This window comes from Pezoporus wallicus, unplaced genomic scaffold, assembly GCF_028554395.1.
Source record: "Pezoporus wallicus isolate ANWC-B61680 ecotype Strahan unplaced genomic scaffold, APGP_CSIRO_Pwel_v1 contig_8831, whole genome shotgun sequence".
NCBI lineage: Eukaryota > Metazoa > Chordata > Aves > Psittaciformes > Psittacidae > Pezoporus > Pezoporus wallicus.
Genome location: NW_026638431.1, coordinates 284,654 through 306,602, shown reverse-complemented (window position 1 = coordinate 306,602; position 21,949 = coordinate 284,654). Strand labels below are relative to the sequence as shown.

Below are 21,949 nucleotides of genomic sequence, written 5' to 3'. Positions count from 1 at the left end.
TGCAGCTGCTCTTGTTAGTCAAGTTAGGGTTAAAACTGGAGTATAACTGTTTTGTACTAGCTTGTTACTGTTATTAGTTGATTAATATTGAATTTCATTCACTAGTTTTGTAGGCAAAGTGTTAGGATCAGGAGATTCAAATTTTCAAGCCTATTAAAAATCTGTAAAAAAATTAAAAAGTGAAACTATGCAACATCTGACATAGGTAGGTGTAGATAAACTTTATCTTGAGTTAGCAGAAAGTAATGTTTTAATTGGGTCTGGTTTATTTCCTAGTTATGTTTTCAGAAGTTAACTGATTCTTAACACAGAAACTAACTAACTGATATGTCAGAAAGACTAATGTGTATCATGTGGGAGAGAGTGGGCAAATTACATGATAGAAAATAAAGATGGAGTGAAAGAGTGTGTTAGTGAAGAGGCAGTTAAACTGGTGGTGGGCACAATCTAGTTAATAGCATGAGCATCAGTGGAAAGAGATTCCTTTTCGCTTCTTGCACTTAATGCTATTATTACCCATGCAGGGAAAATAAACTTGATTCAGTTGCAACGAGGTTTAAAAAATGGTGTCTGAGTTTTTAATTATACTTTTAGAAGTATTATATTCTGTATGGAATAGAAGGAATTAACATGAGAAGGCAGTGACCATGGTTGAGACCATGTTTTTAGGCCATTAAAATGTGTAGTTTATACCAAAGACATATACATGTCTTTGAAGACAAGTACTGCTGTGTTTTGGTGGGCTTTTTCTTTGACGTTATGATGTACATCCATAGTGGCAAATCCTCAAAATAGTACAAATCTGTTGTTAAGTTTACTGTAGTCCTTATGCCATTTCCCAGCCCTTTTCTTACCTGTGCTCTGGAGCCCAGTTGTGATCCATGAAGAAAAAGTGTTATTGCTAGAAAGTATTTGCAACGCTCTGCAAAACTTTCCTGGTAAATGTGGGGTTATAATCCTGGGAAAAAATCTAGATGACTTTTCAAAACTTATTTTTTAAGAGGTGAGAACTTGATATGTGAAAACTGTTTGTCTTGTTCCTCGTGTGTTTTATGTGACCTCTCTTGAAACACTTCTTTTTTTTTTGTGAAAAATGCTGGTATACTCATTTGAAAGACCAGCAGGATGTACTACTTGTTGACTGCTGGCTATGCTGCATACCTATAATTTAGTTTCTTCTGTAAGGATTTTTTTTGTAATAAAATGTGTGCTAGTAGGTACGTAGTATAGCAATAACAGTGATACAGTGGCCACTGAGATTTGGATTGAGAACAGACACTTCTGTAAAAATATTTAATCAGCAGTTCTGCTTTTGCTGAGTCCTAAATTACATTTGTCTTCTATATTTATTGGGCTCTTGTCCTTTATAGAAGGTCACAACCTTTCCAGGGAGGCCAATTTCGTCATTCCAGCAACAGTACCATGTGAAGAGATGGAAAAAGTGCCCCCTCCCTCCCAATCTAATTATAATAAATAGGTCATTTGATCATTTGATACTAGCATTTTTTTTTTTACTGGTAATGTGTTTAATTCAGTAGTGTCAGTGAAACGTGAAGGTACAGGTTGCCTGCAGTTGTAATAAGCTGCTCGTGTGCCTTAGCTTGTTTTCTGTTGGAGGCAAATTAGAAATGAAAGAGAAGACTGTGTACCGGATCCATGCTGCATTCTATCTTCCAGAACTCCTGCATGTGACAAATACAGTTTAAAAGCCATTTTCTTGAAACCAGAATGAACTCTGGATAGCCTTTACCCAGAGTGGTTCGTTTCCAAGTCATTAAGTCATACTACAGCAGTACAGTAACGTGTGCTGGCAATAATAGAGCTGCCATAAAATTTGTTCTCTGTTTCACATCACTGCAGTTATGGAAAGTTGTGGTTTTGTCTCTGTCATGACAGTAAATAAAATAATGCTGTATTGTTATCTAAGGGAAGAAAAGAAGAATATGGAATTTTTTTGTATGTCACTTAAAACAACACTGCGGTGACTGTGTGTTCTATTTCCAAGTTTTTTGACTTTAATGGCTTTAAGACTGAGGTCTTTGATACTTGGGTTACTTGTCTTTAACTATTCTAATGAGACAGTAGGTTAAACTGCTTTATTTTTGTGCTTTCTTACATCTTGCCAATAAAATGAGAAAGTAACACTTCTGTGTTTCGCATAGGTCTCATGAAGGCAAAGTAGTTAAATGCTTTTGAGGGCTGCTATTCTGAAAGATGATGTTATGGCAGGAAAGTATAAATAATAAAATTAGAAACAGATCTGTACTCTGCTGTAATAGGAGAATAAATAAAATGAAACAAAGATAAATGAGCCACTTTGAAGCACCAGGTTCTTAAGAAAGAAAGAGATCTTGCTAGCATTAAGCATGGTTAGTTCTTTCCTTCACTGATGTGCACCCACAGATTCCCTTCCTGGCCTTGATGTACCAGGTGATAAAGGCTTAAAAATTATTGGAAGCTGTTGGCTTTGGGATTGATTGGCTGGAAAATCCAGACTTATTAAATTACTCCATTTTGTTAAAACAGTCCACTGAGCTTGTTTTAAATTAGTGTTAGAATAAGGATGTTTATTTAAGACTGAAATGGCCATCTGGAGAGTCTCTTTTCAGTCATTTTATAACTCTCTCAACCATTTTCTTTGCAAATAAACTGTAGTGACTAATGCATGGTTTCTTATGGCAAGTAAGGAAAAAAAGCCAACTAACACTTTTATGAGTAAGAGGGCATTTCAAAAAAAGTTGGAGTTGTTTTCTTGCATAATTTGAACTGATAAATATATGTAAAACACTAGGTTTTTAAAGCTAAATTTAATTAAATGTCTAGTTTCTGCCCAGTGCAAATAAACCAAAAAGTTGAAAGCAATTAAAATGAGGTGCTGTGTGTATACAGTACTTAATCATTCTTAACTGTGAGAACCTTGTTTTTACAAGTTGGTGGTATTACAGATATGTTGCAAATTCCTGCTTTTACTAAAAAAGTTCAAGGCTAGGGGGGACTGCTAGATCATGTAGCATGACCTCTTCTAAATCACAAGCCACTGAACTGTATATGTTTGTTACTGAGCCTGGTAATTTGTCTTTGACTAAAAAAACCCAGTTTTTTTTTCTGGCTAACCGATGCTTTGCAGAAAGGCACATGCTCATCATTTAAGGAAGTCAGAGATTCTGTCCTTAATTGCTTCTTCCCATGGCTAGGTACATTATGGTTCAGAAGTAAATGGGACATCTCAAATTTAGTATCTGATTTATACCAAGGTTTTTGTTTCAGTTTACAGCTGCTTCAGTTTCCAGGGGATTTTACTTAAAAAAGGACTTTTAATGTCCAATCTATTTTAATATTTATGGAGATATGGAATTAGTACTGGCTGCAACTGTTATCATATATGGAGGTCTTGTCATGCTCTACCTCACTGACATCCTGTTGAGACATCTGAGGATTACATTTATCCCACTAACCACAGCATTGTATTATGATTTATCATTGCATTGCTTATCCAATGTGACTTAAAGCCTTTTTCAGAAATGCTTCTTTCTGACCTGTATTTACTCACTGAGGAGTTATGACTTGCTGTTCTTATTTCTTGCATTATAATTCAAAACTTGTGTGTATGAAAATACAACTCCTAGAGTGAATTGCCTTACTTGTTTATTTGCATTTGTTAAAAGTTACATTATCAATCTTTATCATCCTTTACTTTTATAATAATTTACCTTTATTCTTCAATTAATTAGGAAGCTATTAAATGTGAACACTAAAAAGTGCTTGTTAAGATGTGTTAACTGGCCATTAATACAGGAAGAATGATGATTAGAAACAACAGAGGAGTAAGATGACATTTTTCAGCTGTAATGAAGAAATTGAGTTGGTTAGCAGTGTTATTCACTCCAGAGTTATTTTCCTAATGCCTGAAAAATAGAAGTAGAAGTGGTTTTGTTTGACTTGCAATATGTTGACTCCTTTTTGGGTGACGTTTTGAGCATTTAGGTTAAAGTTGATGATTTCCTTAATATCTACTTTTTCAAAGAACTGACTTTCAAAGGTTGAGTAAGACCTTGCATGACTGTACAGTGAGAAATGCAGTATTGAAGTAATGTTCTCTGCTATATGTTTAGGCATTGTTACATACAAATTAGTTCTGGGTAGCTAGTTAGCAATACATTTTCAAAATTGGACCAAAAAGTCAGTGCTTTCTCGATGTTGTAAGTCAAGACTTACAGATATTAGTTACGGCTTTATTTTCCAGTAGCAGTGAGTTGTCAAACCAGGAATTTGTAGATTATTCCTATTCCTTTGTGTACCTGTCAATCTTGTGGCTGGAGACAAAGTACATTTTTATAAAATTGAGGCAGTTAATCAGAAGAAACAACAGATGAAAGTTTGGCTATATCCTGTATACTGTCTATTTTTTATGCCAGGCTTGCATGTTCTTCTAATGCTGTATTTCAAACCTAAATCATGGGTTACTTCTTATCTGCTGAGTCACATGGTTCATTCCAACCTACTACCATCCTCATGTCCTTTTCTTCACGTTTCTGTGCCTTCATTTCCTACATTCAGATGCTCAGTATTTGTAATTTTAACTCCTTCATTGCTATCAATACTGAGACATCTAACTTAGCACTTTTAGATTCTGCCTTTCCTGTGTCTCTCCCTTGTTCTTTCCATACCACAGCAAAAACCTGGTAATTGTTTCAGGAGAAGGGCTTAAATTAGTAGAGTACGATGTTACTGGTTTTATACAGGTGTTGATGACATGCAGTTTATCTGCTCTTGTTTTAGGTACAAAGGTAAAGTCGGCAAGAACACAGACTTGTTCTCGCATGCAGAAGGTGGTAACCAGCCCTGGGAAGCAGCATCCTTTGTATGCACTAGCTCAAGGAAATCAGTATCTTTTCAGTCCAAGTCGAGATGTGCCTTCCATCTGTGGTCCAGTTGAAGGTCACCTAATTCCTATGGCTATTCCACTAGGTAGGCGCAAATAAAGCATAGAAGGATGTGTGAAGGTTAATTACTGCAGCTTCATGGGAATAAAACTTATGTCATCTTAAGTCGGTGATTTGGCCATGAGATTTGCAGCTGCTCTTATGGGAAATCCACATGGGGGGACAGTTTAAAATGTTCTGGTTCTCCTCATTCTTCATGCTGTGTGTTTGGCAGCACCTGGCAGAGCAATTATTTGCTTAGCTGTATCTACTTTCTTTGGTTCACTTTACATTTCTATGCTTCTTGTTCTGGCTTCAAGTTTGGTATCCATGTAAGCAGAAACTGAATCATTGGCCCTTAGAGTCAACATTTATGATGACATTGGTCCAGTAATTTCAGTAGGGTTCTCACTGCTTCTGTATTTTTGGATCTTTAATGGAATTTTTATGTAGGCCTTGTTTGGGGAAGAGTGAGTATTATATTGGCATTTAAAGATGATGATTTTTTTAAAAGGGTATCTCAAGCAAAAAATTGTGGGATGCTATATGAAGTGTAGTTGTATTTTGAATGTGATTAAGAGTATGTGAGTCGAGGGAAGCATGGTATGTAGTTTTTGACCACCACAATGTAGTTATTCTTGTTTTCAGCAGTAGGTGTCATCGTAGTCAAGAAATGTGAGTAATTTTTAAAAATGGCAGGGTTGAGTTTTTCAGTTTCTGCTGGGAACACCTTAAGGTTACCTAGTGAAGGACTATAGTCTGGGTAGTGTCAATAGGGGACTTTTTAATTGGTCTGTAATTGTGCATGAGATCTCAGTCTGTCTTATGTGAAACACAGACACCCTGGATTTAATTTTTCATTAATTTATTAATTTACTGGCTTTTGAGATTTATATATGTCTTTCTTTAGGTCAAACACAAATTAACAATGTCTCACTGCTGCCTGCTGGAGTTGTTATAGGTAAACCACACCCTGTTACAGTTACAACCTCTATTCCTGAAGTGCCACCAAAACCATCAGTTGAAATAAAAAAAACAAACATAGCTGTAATAGAGATGAAATCAGAGAAAAAGGATCCACCTCAGTTGTCTGTGCAGGTACATATCAAGAGTGATGATGATTTGATTTTGGGTCTATTTTATTTTAATAAATGCTAACTAAAGATAGTCTCATCTATCAGTAACTGACATTGATATCAGTAGGTGGTTTTCAGTAAGTGTTAGAAATATACAGCATGGAGGGACCAAGAAGTTGTCATGCTATGCTAGTGTTTTTATTCTTATTTTAACAATTATCTTTATTATTTGACCAAAAGAGCAAACTATTTCTTGTGTATGTCGCTTGTGCAGTGTGTCTGTAGAATAGGTCTCTGTCACATTTTCAAATATTATTTTTTTTTTTAAATAAAATTTTTGAGTCAGAACAAATTTGGAATAAAAGAAGTATTAATGTAAATATCAGTTTTCTTGGATGACTGCTTTAGCCTTTAAGATTTCTGTTTCAAGCATGATAGGCAACCCAAGGATTTCACTCCTGATGAATCAACGATTGCAGTCCTTACCTAGTGGGTTTGGTGTTTTTAATTTTGCGGGTTTGGTTTGTGGGTTTGGTTTGGTTTGGTTTTGTCTTTTTTTGGTTGGTTGTTAATTTTTGGCATGTCTGCTGTCAGGGAAGATAATGTTTCTTTCATATTCATTATTTTTGATTCATGGAATTCAGTTAAAGATACGTAGTGTTTTTTCTGTAGTATCACTGTATTCCACCCACATGCATTTTCCTCTTATTTCACACAGTTCTTAAATGTTTAAGGTCCTTCCCCCCTCCCCAGAATTAAGCAGGCATTTAAATCTTTGTTTAAAAAAAACAAGAACATATTTTTATGCTGTAATGGACATACCTTTGTTACAAATTATATTCTAATATAATTATCCCTTTATTTTACTATACCAGATGTATGACAATGTAAATCCAATAACCAGCCTACATAGTGGCATGTAGGCCAACATAGTATAAACGAATTGGTAGTCAAACACACGTCTCCTATATAAATAGTTATAGATATGTTCACCTTTTGTCACGTGTGAGACAAAGTGTCAGGGAATTAAGGAACAAGAGGAATGAGGTACTGCAAGAAAAGAGATTAATATTTCTAAGGGTAGTTTTTGTATGTTACAGATTTTGTTTTTCAGAACCAAGTTATTACCAGATACAGGTATGAGAAACAGAGGTCACTGAAGATTAGTGGCTCAGTAGCAAGTCGAAGAGAGAACCTAAAAAGTTCAATGATAGTAGCTGAGCTAATACATAGATTTTCAGAGTGATGCTTTATTTTGTTCTAGGTGTTACCAAATGTAGATATTGACAGTATTTCAAGTGACAGTGTGAGTATAAACCACGTTCTTCCAGGCTCCGAACCCGCACTTCCTCCTGTTGATACTGTAATACAGGTATTGATTGGTCTAAATGTCTGTGAATTCAAATTTGTTAAAAATATATTATCTCATTATTCTGTTCGATTTGGAGAAATTTGACAGTTCCAGCAAAAATGAAGTAATTTTTCTGAGGAATTGGTAATATAAAGTATTTGTTTGATAAAATGAAAAATTGCAGCTAGACACTGGTCTTCCAAGATTAAATATTCACCATAGCAAAACTCTAATAAAACCAGCATTTCTCTGTCCTGTTAAGAGTTATAATGCTTCATTGCCCAATGTCTGTCTTATTTATACTGGCTTCAGTGTTCTGGCATAAAAACTGAGAATGTTCTTTCTCTCTCTGTCTGCTCCCTAGCTGTACTTCAGTGGTTAGTGGCACGTATGCGTAGCCTATTTACTGGCAGGCTGTTGTATGTGGAGCTGGCCAGTCTACTTTGTTCTCTTTTTATATAATTTTTCTAACGTATTTTTAATCTAACCTAAGCAGTAATGAAAGGGCTTTTTGCAGCTGAAAGGTTAACTGCTGCATGCTAAAGAATAAGGTTGTAAACTAGGGCACGTGTTGGCATACTGTTTCTTCCAGTGGACTTCTGTCTTGTGCATTGCACAGACCGGACAGCGTGAAGGCATGGTGTGATTTATTTTTGTGTAGTTATTTTACCTTCTGTTTTCCCTGTGTATTAGCTGCTATTCTGACTTCAGGAGTTAAGTCCTCCAGAGTCTTGTGGTCAAGGTATTCTCCGAGTAAGACATACACCATGGACTAAAATAGCTATTATTATTTAAAATTGATTTTATTAAATGACACTCTATAAATGTTTCTTTTCCCTCTTTTAGAGTGTGAGGCACTGGAACAGGTTGCTCAAAGAAGTGGTAAATGCTCCATCCCTGGCAGTGTTCAAGGCCAGGTTGGACAGAGACCTGAGCAACATGTAGTCCTGGTCTAGTGTGAGATGTCCTTGCCCATAGCAGGTGGTTGGAACTAGTCGATTTTAAAGTCTTTTCCATCCCTAACCATCCAATGATTCTATGATCACACATATGTGAATTGCTTAAGACACTTTTATAGTCTTGTGTGCTATGTTTTAGAATCATAGAATAGTTAGTTTTACAATATTTTGTCTTACTGTTTTTTTGGTTTGGGTTTGTTATTTTGGTTTTTGGTTTTTTTTTCCCCCAAAATTAATGATACTGCCTAGAACTTTTGATGTTCACATTCATTAGATTCGGTAACAGCAGGTTTTAGTTGTCATCATACAAGAAAAAGTTCTAATAATCTCTCTTTATGCTGTGCAAAGAAATTAATCTTACCTTTTAAGGTGGATAATGCATTTTTTCTGGATTCAGGCTACTGACAGTGAGTGGTGATTTAATCGCATTCTTGTAATGAAGTTCTTAGGCTAATGCATTTTTTCACCCTGTATGAAACAGCTAACACTTCCTATCTGTCTTTATAAGACTCCAGAAGATATACATAGTGAGGAAGAAGATGCAAAGTTTCCAGGAACTAATATTGTTGATGTTACTCATGTCACACAGGTAACTAACATTGCAATGGTCCTTTTCTTTTAAATGTTCTTATATTTGTTTTGTATTATTCTATCATAACTGAAAATGCAATGTAGAAAATTAGTTTTAGTAGCAACTTTAAAAATACACATTGTGAGAAATACTGAGCTGTTTACAGTGATAGAAACAATATTAGAAATTAGTGTGTTTAGTAAAGAACCTTTTTTTAAAAAAATAGCTTTATTTTGGTTGTATTAGAATGCACTAGAAATAAAAGTAGTTCTCTAAAATCAACAGTGATTATAAAACATAGATTTCCCAATTTCCAACTCTAAATGTAATATGTATATTAGATGTTCTTACAGGTTTGAAGTAAGTGATCTATATTTTAAAATGTGTTTTCTGAGTGTTTACTTTTAGAAAATTTTGGTATAGAGCAATTATCATATACTTTTGAGTTCCTGAAATGCTTTAGCGTATCACTTCATTTTGGTCAAACATTATGTAACTTTAAAAGAAAAAGACAAGCAATGTATGTGAGTTTATGTGTACAACGTCTACTGCTCATCTCATGGATCCCATTAAGAGTTTACAAAATCTTTGTTTTGCTGCATGTCTTGTTAAGGTGTCTGTACATGTTTAACAATGTTGTTCCTGGATTATGATAACATAGGTTTATTTGAATTAACTCTTTTCAGTTTAAGTTTTAGCAAGCCCCTTTATTTATTTACTTATTTGTTAGTTAGTTGGCCTCTTGTTAGAGTAGGGGCTGATAAAGCTCTTAAAATTGGTGAACCAGCCTGAATTTCACTTCTCCATATCAAGAGCAGAAGGAGAAACTTGGTGATAGCTGGGAAGGCTGCCACTGCAGGGAGCAAGCTGCTGCCACACAGCTGTTATGGAGTATCTTGCTTCTATGGAAGATGGCAGCTTCCACCTCCCGCTGCATTTAGCATTCAGTAAATGACAGGAGCTTGAAATTGCTGTTGCTGGCTAGTATTTCTGTTGAAGTGCTTTTTCCTCAAGCTTCTCTCCAGTGAGCTAGACTTGCTGTGTGCATATCAAAATCTACCCCAAAAAATGTATTCTAACCTGCTTGATATGCTCCTAATCCCAGGATCAGAGTGTACATCAAATATTAATTCTGTAGCCTACAGGTCAGTATGGTAGATTTATTTCTAAAATTAATTAATCGTTTAACATTACCAGTTACTTAGAACAGTCCTAAAGGGGTGGCTTACCTAGCAAAAGTGGGAAAATGCTTTGTTAATTTTTAGTTTCAAAATTATCTTATGTTATTAGAGGGGAGAAGTTAAACCTATTCAAACAACATTTTTGTTTGCACAAACCCCCTTTATTTTATAAAACTAGAAAAGCTACCTAAGGAACTGGTTTATGAACGAAGAAAAAAAATGCTGCAGTGTTAAATTTGTGTATGTGAATAATTGTTATTCACCTTTTTTCCATTTTTCTCCTGGATTGCTTTTATCTTTTATTTTTGGCGATGGGATATATTTTAACCACAATAACAAAAAAATGTTCCAAGTGAAACATATGTTTGACCTACGTCCACACAGACAACATTCTTAAAAATGTGCAAGGCAAACACAATGAGGAAGCATAAAATCAGCCTCTGGAGTGACAGGGTTATTTAAGACATCAAAAGAAAGCAAAGTTCTTGTTATAAAAGAGGTTTGGGATTCATGAAAAAATGTGCTTACAGTGCTATACAGGAAAACAGATTATTGTTGTCTTTCCCCCATGTCCCTTTTATTATGAAAACTTAATTCTGTTAGAACTGAAGAAGATAAGTATTTGTGTGAAATATCCTTTCTTTTCCCTGCTTCCCTCCTTCCATTCCTTTTTCCCTCCCTTCTCTTCTGGGTTTTTTCCTCTTTTTTTTTTTTATTTCCCTCTCTTCTCTTTCTGTTTTTGCCTCACCCTCCATGGCCTTTTCACACCTCTGACTCTGCCCCATAAAACTACGTAAAAAGTGTTGTACTCTTCCCTGCATTCCATAATAAGTCATCATGTCATCACCTCATCCAAATGCACCTGCCTAACCTGAAGAAAGGTTCTATGGAAAGTTTTTCCATGGGCTCATCTTGTATGGTTTCACTCCTGGACATCAGGGCTGAGCCCTCTCTTGCATGGAGTAGTCATGTTGAGGGGCTCGGTTGCCATATTAGATGATTTTCTCACCCGCTGTCTTTCCTTTGTGCTCGTTTTTGTAGATGGAGACAAACTTTTAATCATATAACCTAGCACTGATTTGTTTTAACAGTTTTGAGGACTAATGTAATGTGCCCCCACCTGTAAAACACAACTGCTACCATGGGAAAAGGCAATGTGCCTTGTTCTCCCATTGCAACGTTGATGTCCGATGTTTAAAGACCCAGAGCTTCACCTTCCGAAGTAGTTGAATAACATGCTCTTACTGCAGAATAAGATAATTTACGTGTAGACTAATGCAGGAAAAGCTGTTAGAGCTTTGATTTACACACCTCTTCATTTTTGATCAAAAAAGTAGGTTCAGGCTTTCTGTAGAGAAAAGGTTTCCTATGGTCAGCCCTTGCAAGGATCCTGCCTTATTCCAGGCTGAGGAACTTGCTCAGCTAACATTAGCCCAGAACAGACAGAGTTACTGAGTCTACTTTCCAACTTTTACAGGCAGCCAAATTATATAGTACCTTTAGCAAGTGTACTAGGATTTAAGATTAGAGACTTTTTGATCTCTCTGAACATGCCCTAATCACAAGGTGGGCATGTGTTTCTCTGAATTTTTGCCTCTGTTTTGAATACCACTGCAAATATATAACCTGTGGAGATCAGAGTAAACATTTTCCTTAACCCTGGTTTCCTGTAGATGTTCTTGGGAGCAGTAGGTTTTTTACATGTCTAATTCTTCAGACAAAAGATGACAGGTGGCACATGCCACCCTGACCTTGCTTGTAAAAATTACTTTAGAAATCTGTCAAGAAGAAAGCCATCAGTAAATTTTGGATGGCTCTTATAAAGATGCGTACAGATGCTTTGCTAGTGGAACAAACTTAATCTATAGCACCTAATAATTTCAAACCTTCTTTAATTATCTGAATGTAATTTGGGAAATAAAATTTTGGCTTGATACATTATAAAGTACTGTTAATATTCAGATAATTTCTGAAAGGCTTTCTAATTTATGCTGTATTTTGATACAGAGTCATGATAGATATTTTCAACAGTCTCCAGGGAGGCAGAATAGAGAACTGAGTGCAGATTATTCAGGATTGGTCTACAAGGTGATATATGTGCAAGTTCAATCTGTATAATTAAATACTTCTTTATTTCAGCAGAGATAATATATCAAGCCCAAATGAATACAATTTTCTTTTGGATTTGTGCACTATTAAATAGAAATATTTTTGCACAAAGTTCAGAAATGCAAAAGAACTGCAAAAAGTTTGTCAGAAGTTACTAAATGCAAGACTTATTGTGTGTACTTTGTTTATTTAATCCATATGTTTGTATTTTGCATACTTTCACAAGTATTAAATAGGCAACATCAAAGGAAATTTATGGAGTAATGCAGTCTGAAGAAAATGCATAATGAAATACTGGACAAAGACATCTTTACATTTGCTGTCAGAACGAATTATGGTTATGAATACATATATCCTAGCAGAATGCTTATCAGCTTGCAAGGCATGCAGTGTTGTTCTGCATTTAACTTTCTTATTTCTATGCCTAGAATGGTTTAGAGATCTTAATTTGTCACCCATTTATACATATTCTGTTTTTCCTGCTTTGTAAGTTGCAGCTTTTCTTTGAAGAATTATTACTATTTAAAGATACAGAAAGATCCTGCTCCCCAATAGCAGTTTGTTGTAAAACCCATCCTGGGCCTATCTGACTTTTCAGTTTTAAAGTATATTGAGGAAGGAGAGAAATATGAATTCTGGTGTGGGGAAGGAGACAAAATGTTACTTTTTTAAATTTTTTCCTTCTTTCTGTTTTTAGTGATTTGTTGTTTTACTCATAGAAAATATATAGTGTTGGGTTTTTTGTTTATTTTATGGGTTAAAAGTAAATTTAATTTGGATAAGGGAAAATAAGACTTTTTTTTCTCCTTTCACTGTGCTGGAGATTAATCTTAGTAAATGTAGATTTACAGTGAGCTCTTCTATGCAATGTCACATACTTCTCACTGATAATTTAGGGCTTAGCTCTTCATCTCTTCCTGGAATGCCAAGTTTTCTTCTTGGTGAATCAGACTGCTATTGGAGACATTTGTTTTTAATACTGTGGGTGAAAGATGCAGGTTCTCATGCATCAGGAGACATTCTAAAGTGTTACATTATGATATGATGGGTTGGTGACTGCTGTGTATGTGCTTAGAGGGGAAAAGGAGGGTGGCATCTTTGGAAATAGTCAGACGTAATGCACAAGTAACTTCTGTAACTTTTAAGAAATAGCACATTAAATTCAATGTGTCTGTGAGGATCTTGTGAATTGATTACCCAGAAATACTTTTTAACTTTCAGGAACCGAAATTGATGGGAGTATAACCATACATGTAACGCGTGTAAATTATGATTTAGTCTTCAGTGCTGGCAACTTTATTAGAGTAGTAGACTACATGCTCGTTTACTTTGGGGAATGTATCTTTTCAAACAGGAGACTTTAAAGTAAAATTTTAATTTCCAAAAAAAAAACAAAGCTCAACAAGACCAAACAAAAACCAACCAAAAAAAAAGAAAAAAGGGAAAGAACCCAACAAGTAACTATCGAAAGTTTTCTAAACTTTTTTGGTTAAAGGAGGAGCATTTCTGGAGTAGACATATTAAAGAAACCTGACTTATGTCACAAGTAAATTTCTCAAGTATTAACATTACCATTGGCTCCCTGCCCTGTGCAGAACAGGCAGGAAACATGAGCCAAATCATGTTTTACTTAGCAGTTTCTATACCTTTATGCCTCTACAGATTTATGATTTGCTAAGTTTAGAATTGCGTCAGTTACGTACAACATACTAAGAAGGGAGAATGTGGTTTATATGCTGTAACACATCTACAAATGTTTCTTAAAGAAAAAAGTCTCATGGTTACCTTAATGACATTGCCTTCCAGAAACCCACCATAACTTAATTTACTACTTATTTATTAGGATCATGAGGAGGAGAGGAATGAAATTCCAGAGTTCTGTGAGCCTCTTCTGGAGCTTAGTGGACAGTTTAAAGTTACCTCACCAAAATACAATGGTCCTTTGTTTCCTCCGGTGGTTTCTGCTCCTCAGCAGTCTACTGATGTTTTGGATGAACTGATTCAAAGGAGAGAAACTATAGAAAACAGGTTGACAAATTGGTGAGTTGCAATACAACAGAGTTACAAGAGAAGAAATGACTCCATATAAATACCTTCCCTTTATTCTCATCACCTTCCTTCCTTTTTCTTTTGAGTTACCTTGCATTTAATGTCAAGAATGATCTTTTATGTGCTTCTAGGTGTCTCAGTGTATGCTGATAGTTAAATAGGTTTTATTTTGCTAGGGTGGAACAAGAAATAATGGCAAGAGTTATCAGTGGGATGTACCCAGTGCAGAAAGAAACCATGCCCACTGTTAGCACCTCAGAGAGTGAAGACAGTGACGCTGTAACATCTGATATTGGTAAGTAAGAGTTATTATTCTCTTAATAGGTATGTAAAAAATTACCTCCCTTACATAAATGTCTGATAATACAGATAAATGCATTTCTCCCCTGATGTCACTGTCCTGTGCTGCTGCCTTCTTTTACGATCCTGAGTTGCTCTGCTACTGTTGTTTACCTATCTGTAAAATAAAAAATCACTTTTTGCAAAGGAATGTTTAAAAGTTCATGGAGAAGGAAATGAGTGGCTGTAGTGCAGTACATACATTTTAAGAAGTGGGATCTGGATGTGTGTTTTATGTTTTCAGTTGAAGTTGCAGGTGGTGGAGGATTTCAGCTCTTCATCAATGCTGGCATGCCTGTGGACTCAGAAATGATAAGTCATTTTGTAAATGAAGCCCTCAGTGAAACTATTGCAACCATGCTGGGAAACAGGCAGGCTCAGGAAGCAGTTCCTGCTGCAAATGTTCTTCCAAGTACAATGGTTATGATGGTAAGAGTCCCATTTACTTAAGCTTTCCTATTGAAGTTGTAAGTGATAATTTCTTTGTGGCATGATGGTTCAACTGTGCAAGACAAAAATGATGGAAAAAGACTGATGAATTGAATGTGCATGATTTGCATGTTTTGATTATTCCTTATTGTACTCCAGCAAGCAACAAGATTAAACCTATTTCACTTTTAAAAAGTGTTGAAAAGGGGGGAAAAAAAATTCCTTTGTGCTTCATGCAGTATGCTGTATTTATTTAATTATTTTAAGGCTGAGCACAACTATGATTTCTAATGAAAAGACTTGGTACTTAATTCCATGTTGCCAAAAAATAGCTCATGTTACTTTCAACAGAAATAGCTATGCTACTTTCTTGTGAAGAAATGAAATATGGAGAAATTAATTTCTTTATATAAGAAGAAATAGAGCGATATTATTTTTGGTCTTGTGGGCTTGCAGCCATTCTTTCATATCTGTAAAATTAGTATTCTTTCTAAGTTTTCAGTTCAGTAGTTCTCAGTAAATGCTTAAATGATTAGTAGAACTTCCTGTTATACAGGATAATTTTCTCTGTTGCTTTGATAATCAAATGACAGCTGGCTCTTATTTTGAGAACATGGCTGTTGACAATCTGGTGTTGTATAATGTCTTTGGGATGGATGTGGAAATTGCTGCACTTAAAAATCTAACTCTTCAAAGTTTTGTCAAAAGTGAGATCAATTATTCTTTTCTGCTACAATGCATATAGACTGAAATATTACCTAGTGCCTGCTGTAGTCAGAGGTAATATTTTAGTACTCTAAGCTTAAATACAGCCATCCTGCATCTAGAGAGCTCTTCCCCACTCCATTACAGATTGAGGAGCGTGTGATGTTAAAGCAGACTGTTCTTTGTATCTTGTTCTGATACTTAGAAGCCTCTTCTAATAACCGTTTTGTATTTACTGATGGCCCTCTTAAGCCTTCTTGTTTCTGTATCAGCTTAAACCAAAGTGATCTTAAGCTGAAATTGTTGTTTCTCCTTACTATATATATTCATTTGCACACTTCAAGAGATTAGTTTTGTCCTTTTTGGCCTTTGATTAGGCCAAATAAAGCAATCATCTGTATGTGTACCATTTTTCAACTCTTGCTGATGGGCAGCACTTTTATGTTTTCCAGTTTAGATTCGTCTTGACCACAGGTAGCACTAATATGCTAATAGACATTTTATAATAAGGTAGTATGCAAGGTGTAGTTTCCTTAGTATCTTAGTTCTCCTTTTTGCACTTCTGCTCAGCTGAGTTCTTAAGTATGTAGTTTGTGCATTCTTGATCTGCCCCTTCTTGCTGTGAAGTTTCTTACCTAGAGCTTCAGCTGCCCAGTTACTGAGTTCTTCAGTGTCCACAGTGTCACACAGCTGTGTGTGAACTGCCAAATGACTTAGCATGCCCCGCTTCTGAGAAGAGTTTTTATTAAAAATAATCAGTCTGAGGATTTATTATTCAGAAACTAGCCTGGAAGCCTTCCTTTAGCCCCATTATCTTGTTTTCTTTATGAACAGAAAACAGGGCTGGAAAGACCCTGGAAAAGTCCAACATATTTCTTCATAGCAGGCTAACCAACAACCATCATACTTGCTTGTCACATTTGTCTCCATCTCTTTCATTGTTTTAGAAACATCACAATTACATGCTTATTTTAATGCTTTACTGTTTTGGCTGTTGCTTTCTTTGTATCTTCTCTTTAGTTGATTCTCACACCATAAAATGGAGTCAGTATGATAATTTTATCTGTGTAATGAAATACTTTCTTGCTTAACATGGTATTAAATGCTTTATTAAAATTAGTATAATCATATAATTAATATTTAGACTGGACATTGTCACAGAATCGTTGAATACCAGGTTGGAAGGGGCATCAGGGATCATCTGGTCCAACCTTTCTAGACAAAGCATGACCTAGACTAGATGGCCCAGCACCCTGTCCATCTGAATCTTAGAATGTCGAGTGTTGGGGAATCCATCGCTTCCCTAGGAAGATTATTGCAAAGGCTGATTGTTTTCATTGTGAAAAAAATTTATCTAGTGTCCAGCCAAATCTCCACAGCAATAACTTGTGTCCATTGCACCTTGTCTTTTCCATAGGACTCCTTGTAAAAAGTGTTTCCATCATCTTCAGGGCCACCTTTTAAATACTGGAACATGGTGATAAGGTCTCCCCTAAACCTTCTATTCTCTATGCTGAACAAACCCAGTTCTCTCAGCATTTCTTTAGTGAGAGGGTGGTCAAATCCTGAAACAGACTTCCTAGAGAGTGGTCAATGCCCCAAACCTGTCAAAGCTTGAGGCGTTTTGACAATGCCCTTAATACCATGCTTTAACTTGGTAAGCCCCGAATTGGCCAGGCAGTTGGACTAGGTGATCGGTGTGGGTCTCTTCCAACTGAAATAGTCTGTTTTATATATAATGATTTCCAACTGTAATCATTCTGATGCATAATTACTTAATCTAAGCATGCCGCCTGATGCCACTTTATGTTTAAATGGAGGAATTAGATCAATGAAGCATGTATCTAAGCAACAACTGTTCCTGTTCTCTGCCTTTCTCTCTCTTTCTCAGCTGTCTCTGTGGATACTTGAAGAATAGGAATTCTGCATTGAGATAATAACTGTGGTTAAGATTATTTTTTTTCCCTTCAGGAATCTCTTGTGCCTACTCCATTACCAGTGCCCCAGGCCACACCACCACAAACACCACCTTCAGAAAAAGAATTGCCTCCGGTCACAACTCCAGAGTCTTCTCTGTCTTTTACAGAAATGAATGGGGATGTTCACAAACATGAAGAAATTAAAAAAACAGGTAGTGAAAATAGTAATTGAAGTTTAGAAGTTGCAAATATGCTTTAATCTACTGCCTTTAATTTTAATCTTCAAAGACATGTCATCTCGGTAATATTCTTGAGGCTATAATTCAAGTGGGAACTCATGTAATACAAAAAATGAGGGCTAATTTGTATAAAAAGCAAACATCTTTTATTTGGTAACAGTTCTATTTTCAAACTTAATGCACATTCTATCGTGTGTGATTTCCAGCCCTCCCAGCTCCTCCTCAAGTTTTCACATCAGAAAAATAGCTGTCTTTTGCTCCTTCCCGTATTTCTAATGTTAATTAAGCCAAATTTACACTCCCCAAGTAAAACAGCTTAATTTTTAAAATACAGAGCGGTCTCCCTTATTAAGGGGAGTAAGCAATTGAGGATTTATTCTAGCTCCTTCAGATGCCAACACCTTACTTAAACTAGTCTTAATGTAGTCTTCACAATTATCAAAAGGTATCACAAAAACAAGTGCTTAAGCAAACTGACTAGCTCTCTGCCTGAGATTTAGTTCCTGCATTCCTTTCTGATCTGAAATCTGACTTTACCTGTGCAGGAGTTGAGATTCCAGCTACCACTAGTTGTGTTGGCACACCTGTGGTTACCCCTGTCAATACACCACCTAGAACAACCACACCAAGCCCTCCTGCCTCAGAATGGGTCTTCAAAGCTGCAAAATTGGGAAGTCCAAAGCCTGCAAACCCATGGGATGATGCAGAACTTCCTCTGGAAGAAGAGAAACTCAGTCCTTTAACTGAAGAGCCATTCTCTCCTAAGGCTGTGTGAGTTGAACAGGCTGCATGGTTTTCTCATTTCTGAAAAAAAAAAACCAACCCCCAAAACATATATCCTCAAAAAGTCAGTGGAAAGAAACGCTTAATGTATATCAGGAAGCATTGATGGATTCTTTTTTTGTTTTCTTTGATTTTGGAGAAAAATGTGGTACCAGGAACTTTGTCAAGGATTTATCAGTTGTTAATCATCATCTTGCTGAACTTTGTACCTAGTAAATTCATATTGTTACATGTGCCAGTAACAGATGTAGTGGCAATGAAATATTCATATTATTTGAGTGGGAATACACATGGTAATTTTTGGTTATAACCAGAAATTAATGAACAGTGTTATTTAACCATATTGATTCTTGTACTGTGTAAAATGCTGTGCTCTTTAATTAACAAAAAAAAAACCCTTGCAAATTAATTTTTCAGTATTGATTAAAGACCTTTGTCTATATTTTTTCAATGCATTTTGGTGTATTCATAATGTACATTCTTACATTGTAGTGAGATGTCAGTGGCTAATGATGAGGAACCAGAGGCCTTGATTTTACCAGCTCAGCAGTCGTCAGCGAGGCCCTTTGAATCACTTCCTTGCAATCCACAGGTTCCATCACCTGTGCCTACAGTTAGTTCTGGGCAGTCCACACAGGAAAGCAGCCTTACGCTCACGGAAACGGAAACTGAAACTGCAGACAGACCCATTTCAGAAGGAGAGGTACTCTTCAGCTATGGACAGGTGCTGGCTGCAAGAGGTAACTAAGCAGACAAATGTGGAAATTAGAATTTGGATTAACTATTTTTTTTTCTTTATAAACATCTCTGCAGTCTACTGAAGTTACATTTCGTACATTTTCTGATAAAACCGCAGGCATTATCTGGTCCTTAACTTTCAGTTCATGGTTTTGGATTTAAGAGACCTCATGTCTCTCTTTTTTGTCTCTGAACAAAATGCATCTGCTTATTATGAAAATCAAAAAGTTTAAATCTGCCCTATTGTCATAAGATCAATTTGGAAAATAATTGGGGCTGTCTTGCACCAATAACTGGGGCTGTCTTAGTGCCATGTGGTACTAAATACTAAGTTTTTATTGAAAGAAAGGTATAAGAGAATTTTCTTGGAAGCTGAAAATATGTCTTTGTAATGCACATCCGGCAGTAGAAATTTCCAGCTTTACAAAAGCAGTATGTGGCAATTATTTAGGAATGTGGCCTTGGCTTTCTTTCATATAACTTGCATGTTTTTTAGCATTTGTAACTTAAAATATTTTTCAGCCTTAGGAGGAGGAGGATTGCGTGTTCCAAACCTTGCTGAGAGCTTAAGTAGTACTTTACAAGATGCCAATGAAATGGTAAGGAAATGTTTTACAAGAAAATGGAGTTAGTGTGGTGTTCTACCATAAGTATCTTGATAAATTGGATGCGCTTTAAACATTTTCACTTTACAAACTTTTTGAATTTATGGTTTTAAGCTGTACACTTACAAAGAAGGTTTGAATTTCAGAGCTCCAAAGGAAAAAAACATGTGCAAACTAATTATATTTTTTTTTAAAATTGAATTATTTATATACTTACGTAGGTGAGAGATAGCTAATATGCATTTTAATTTCTTTGTTGTTTTCAGTTTTAAGACATCTTAAAAAGAACAGAATATCTTTATGCTCTGAACTCTTTTAGCTTTGAGCCATCTTTTAATTAATTATGTCCTTAAATTATTACAGTACGTTAGCTGAGGCTGGAGTTAGGTAAAGCTTCTTAAAACTTCAGTATAGTTTCTTACCTGATGTTTGCTTTAGTGCGTTGTCCTGAAAGCCTTCCAAGTCAAGGTATTCTCCACTTGCTTTCTCTGTTAACACTCTTCCTTTTCCTCAAATGCTTGGACTTCCCCTCTCTGTGTAATGCCTCTTATCGGGCATAGTTATCATGTAAATAATAGTATCAGGTAGAGCAATACCATATTTAAACTAAACTGTTTTCTTTAGGACAGTATTGGTTGGAAGGTAACTCCATAGGGATTTCTAAAAACTTCAGGATGGCCTCCCTATCTTCTGGAAGATGTTCAGATAGTTGAGATCTGCCACGAGGGTGAAGACTTGGAATCATCAGACCCCTGTTAATGTTTTGTAGAAAGCCTCCTCTTACTTTTTATTGGTCAGGTGCTCTGAAGCAGACTTTGCCCACAACACCCGTAGTGTTCCTTTCCCCTCTGATCTCCACTCATACCATCAATAAGCACATGGATGTCTGTGAATTCAAGGAATGGTTTGACCTAGGATTGAAAATTGGCTGGGCCACTGGGCTGAAGGGGTTGTGGTCAGTGGCACACAGTCCAGCTGGAGGCCAGTCACTAGCAGTGTATGCTAGGGGTCAATATTAGCACCAGTGCTGTTTAACATGTTCAGTAATGACCTACATGATGGGACAGATTGCATCAGCAGCAAGTTTACAGGTGATACAAAACTGATTTTGAACACCAGCGGGTTGTGCCACCATTGCGAGCGACCTCAGTGGGCTAGAGAAATGAGCTGACAAGAATTTTACATAAGTTCATCGAGGACAAGTGCCGTGTGCTACAACTGATGAAGAACAAGTCCATGCGCCAATACATGCTGGGGCTGACAGGCTGGAAAGCAGCTTTGCAGAAAAGAACCTGGGGATCCTGGTGGACAAGTTGAATCTGAGCCAGCAGTGTGCCCTTGTGGCAAATAAGGCCACCATCATCCTTTGCTGCATTGGGAAGAGCAGGTCAAGAGAGATAGTTCTTTCTCTTTACTTAGTACTGGTGAGACAGTGTTTGGAGTACTGTGTCTAGTTATGGGCTTTCCAGTACAAGAAAAATAAGGATTTACTGGTGTGATTCCAGCAAAGGACTACAGAAATGATTAAGGGAGTGGTGCATCTGTAATACTCAGAGCTTGGATTGCTTATCCTGGAGAAGACAAAGCTCTGGGAGGAACTTAGCAAGGTGTATAAATATCTGGTCGAAGGAAGTAAGGAAGACAGAGCCAGACTTTTCTGAGTTGTACCCAGTGAAAGACAGGAGACAGTGGGCATAGATTGAAATTCAGGAAATTCCTTTTAAATATAAGAAATGTTTTTACTGTGGGGGTGGCCAAACATTGCAAGAGGTGCTTTTTTGTGTGGTTGGGTTGGACTAGACAATCTTCAGAGGTCCCTTCCAACCTCAATAATGCAAAGTTTAAATGTCCTTCAGTAGGAATCCGCTTTTCTCCCTGGCTATTCTTCCCAAACATTTCTGCCATACATGACATACTTCACTTGTGTGTACTTTCCCATCTAATATCCATGATTTCATTCATGTCATAGTTGTG

General features: G+C 36.3%; 1 protein-coding gene across 8 annotated transcripts in view; it reads left to right on the top strand.

Annotated features, from left to right (window-relative positions):
- Positions 1–21,949, top strand: part of KIAA0586 (KIAA0586 ortholog) — a 74,472-nt gene that overhangs the window by 15,757 nt on the left and 36,766 nt on the right. For 6 of the 8 annotated variants that reach the window (XM_057410667.1, XM_057410666.1, XM_057410664.1 and 3 more), the window contains 11 exons: positions 4,780–4,968; positions 5,833–6,020; positions 7,263–7,370; positions 8,817–8,897; positions 14,013–14,209; positions 14,395–14,513; positions 14,802–14,986; positions 17,663–17,822; positions 18,395–18,620; positions 19,125–19,372; positions 19,893–19,969. In XM_057410667.1, the coding sequence (XP_057266650.1) occupies positions 4,780–4,968; positions 5,833–6,020; positions 7,263–7,370; positions 8,817–8,897; positions 14,013–14,209; positions 14,395–14,513; positions 14,802–14,986; positions 17,663–17,822; positions 18,395–18,620; positions 19,125–19,372; positions 19,893–19,969 (1,778 nt within the window). The remainder of the gene's footprint in view (positions 1–4,779; positions 4,969–5,832; positions 6,021–7,262; positions 7,371–8,816; positions 8,898–14,012; positions 14,210–14,394; positions 14,514–14,801; positions 14,987–17,662; positions 17,823–18,394; positions 18,621–19,124; positions 19,373–19,892; positions 19,970–21,949) is intronic. The other 2 variants (XM_057410665.1, XM_057410670.1) reach the window with 2 other exon arrangements.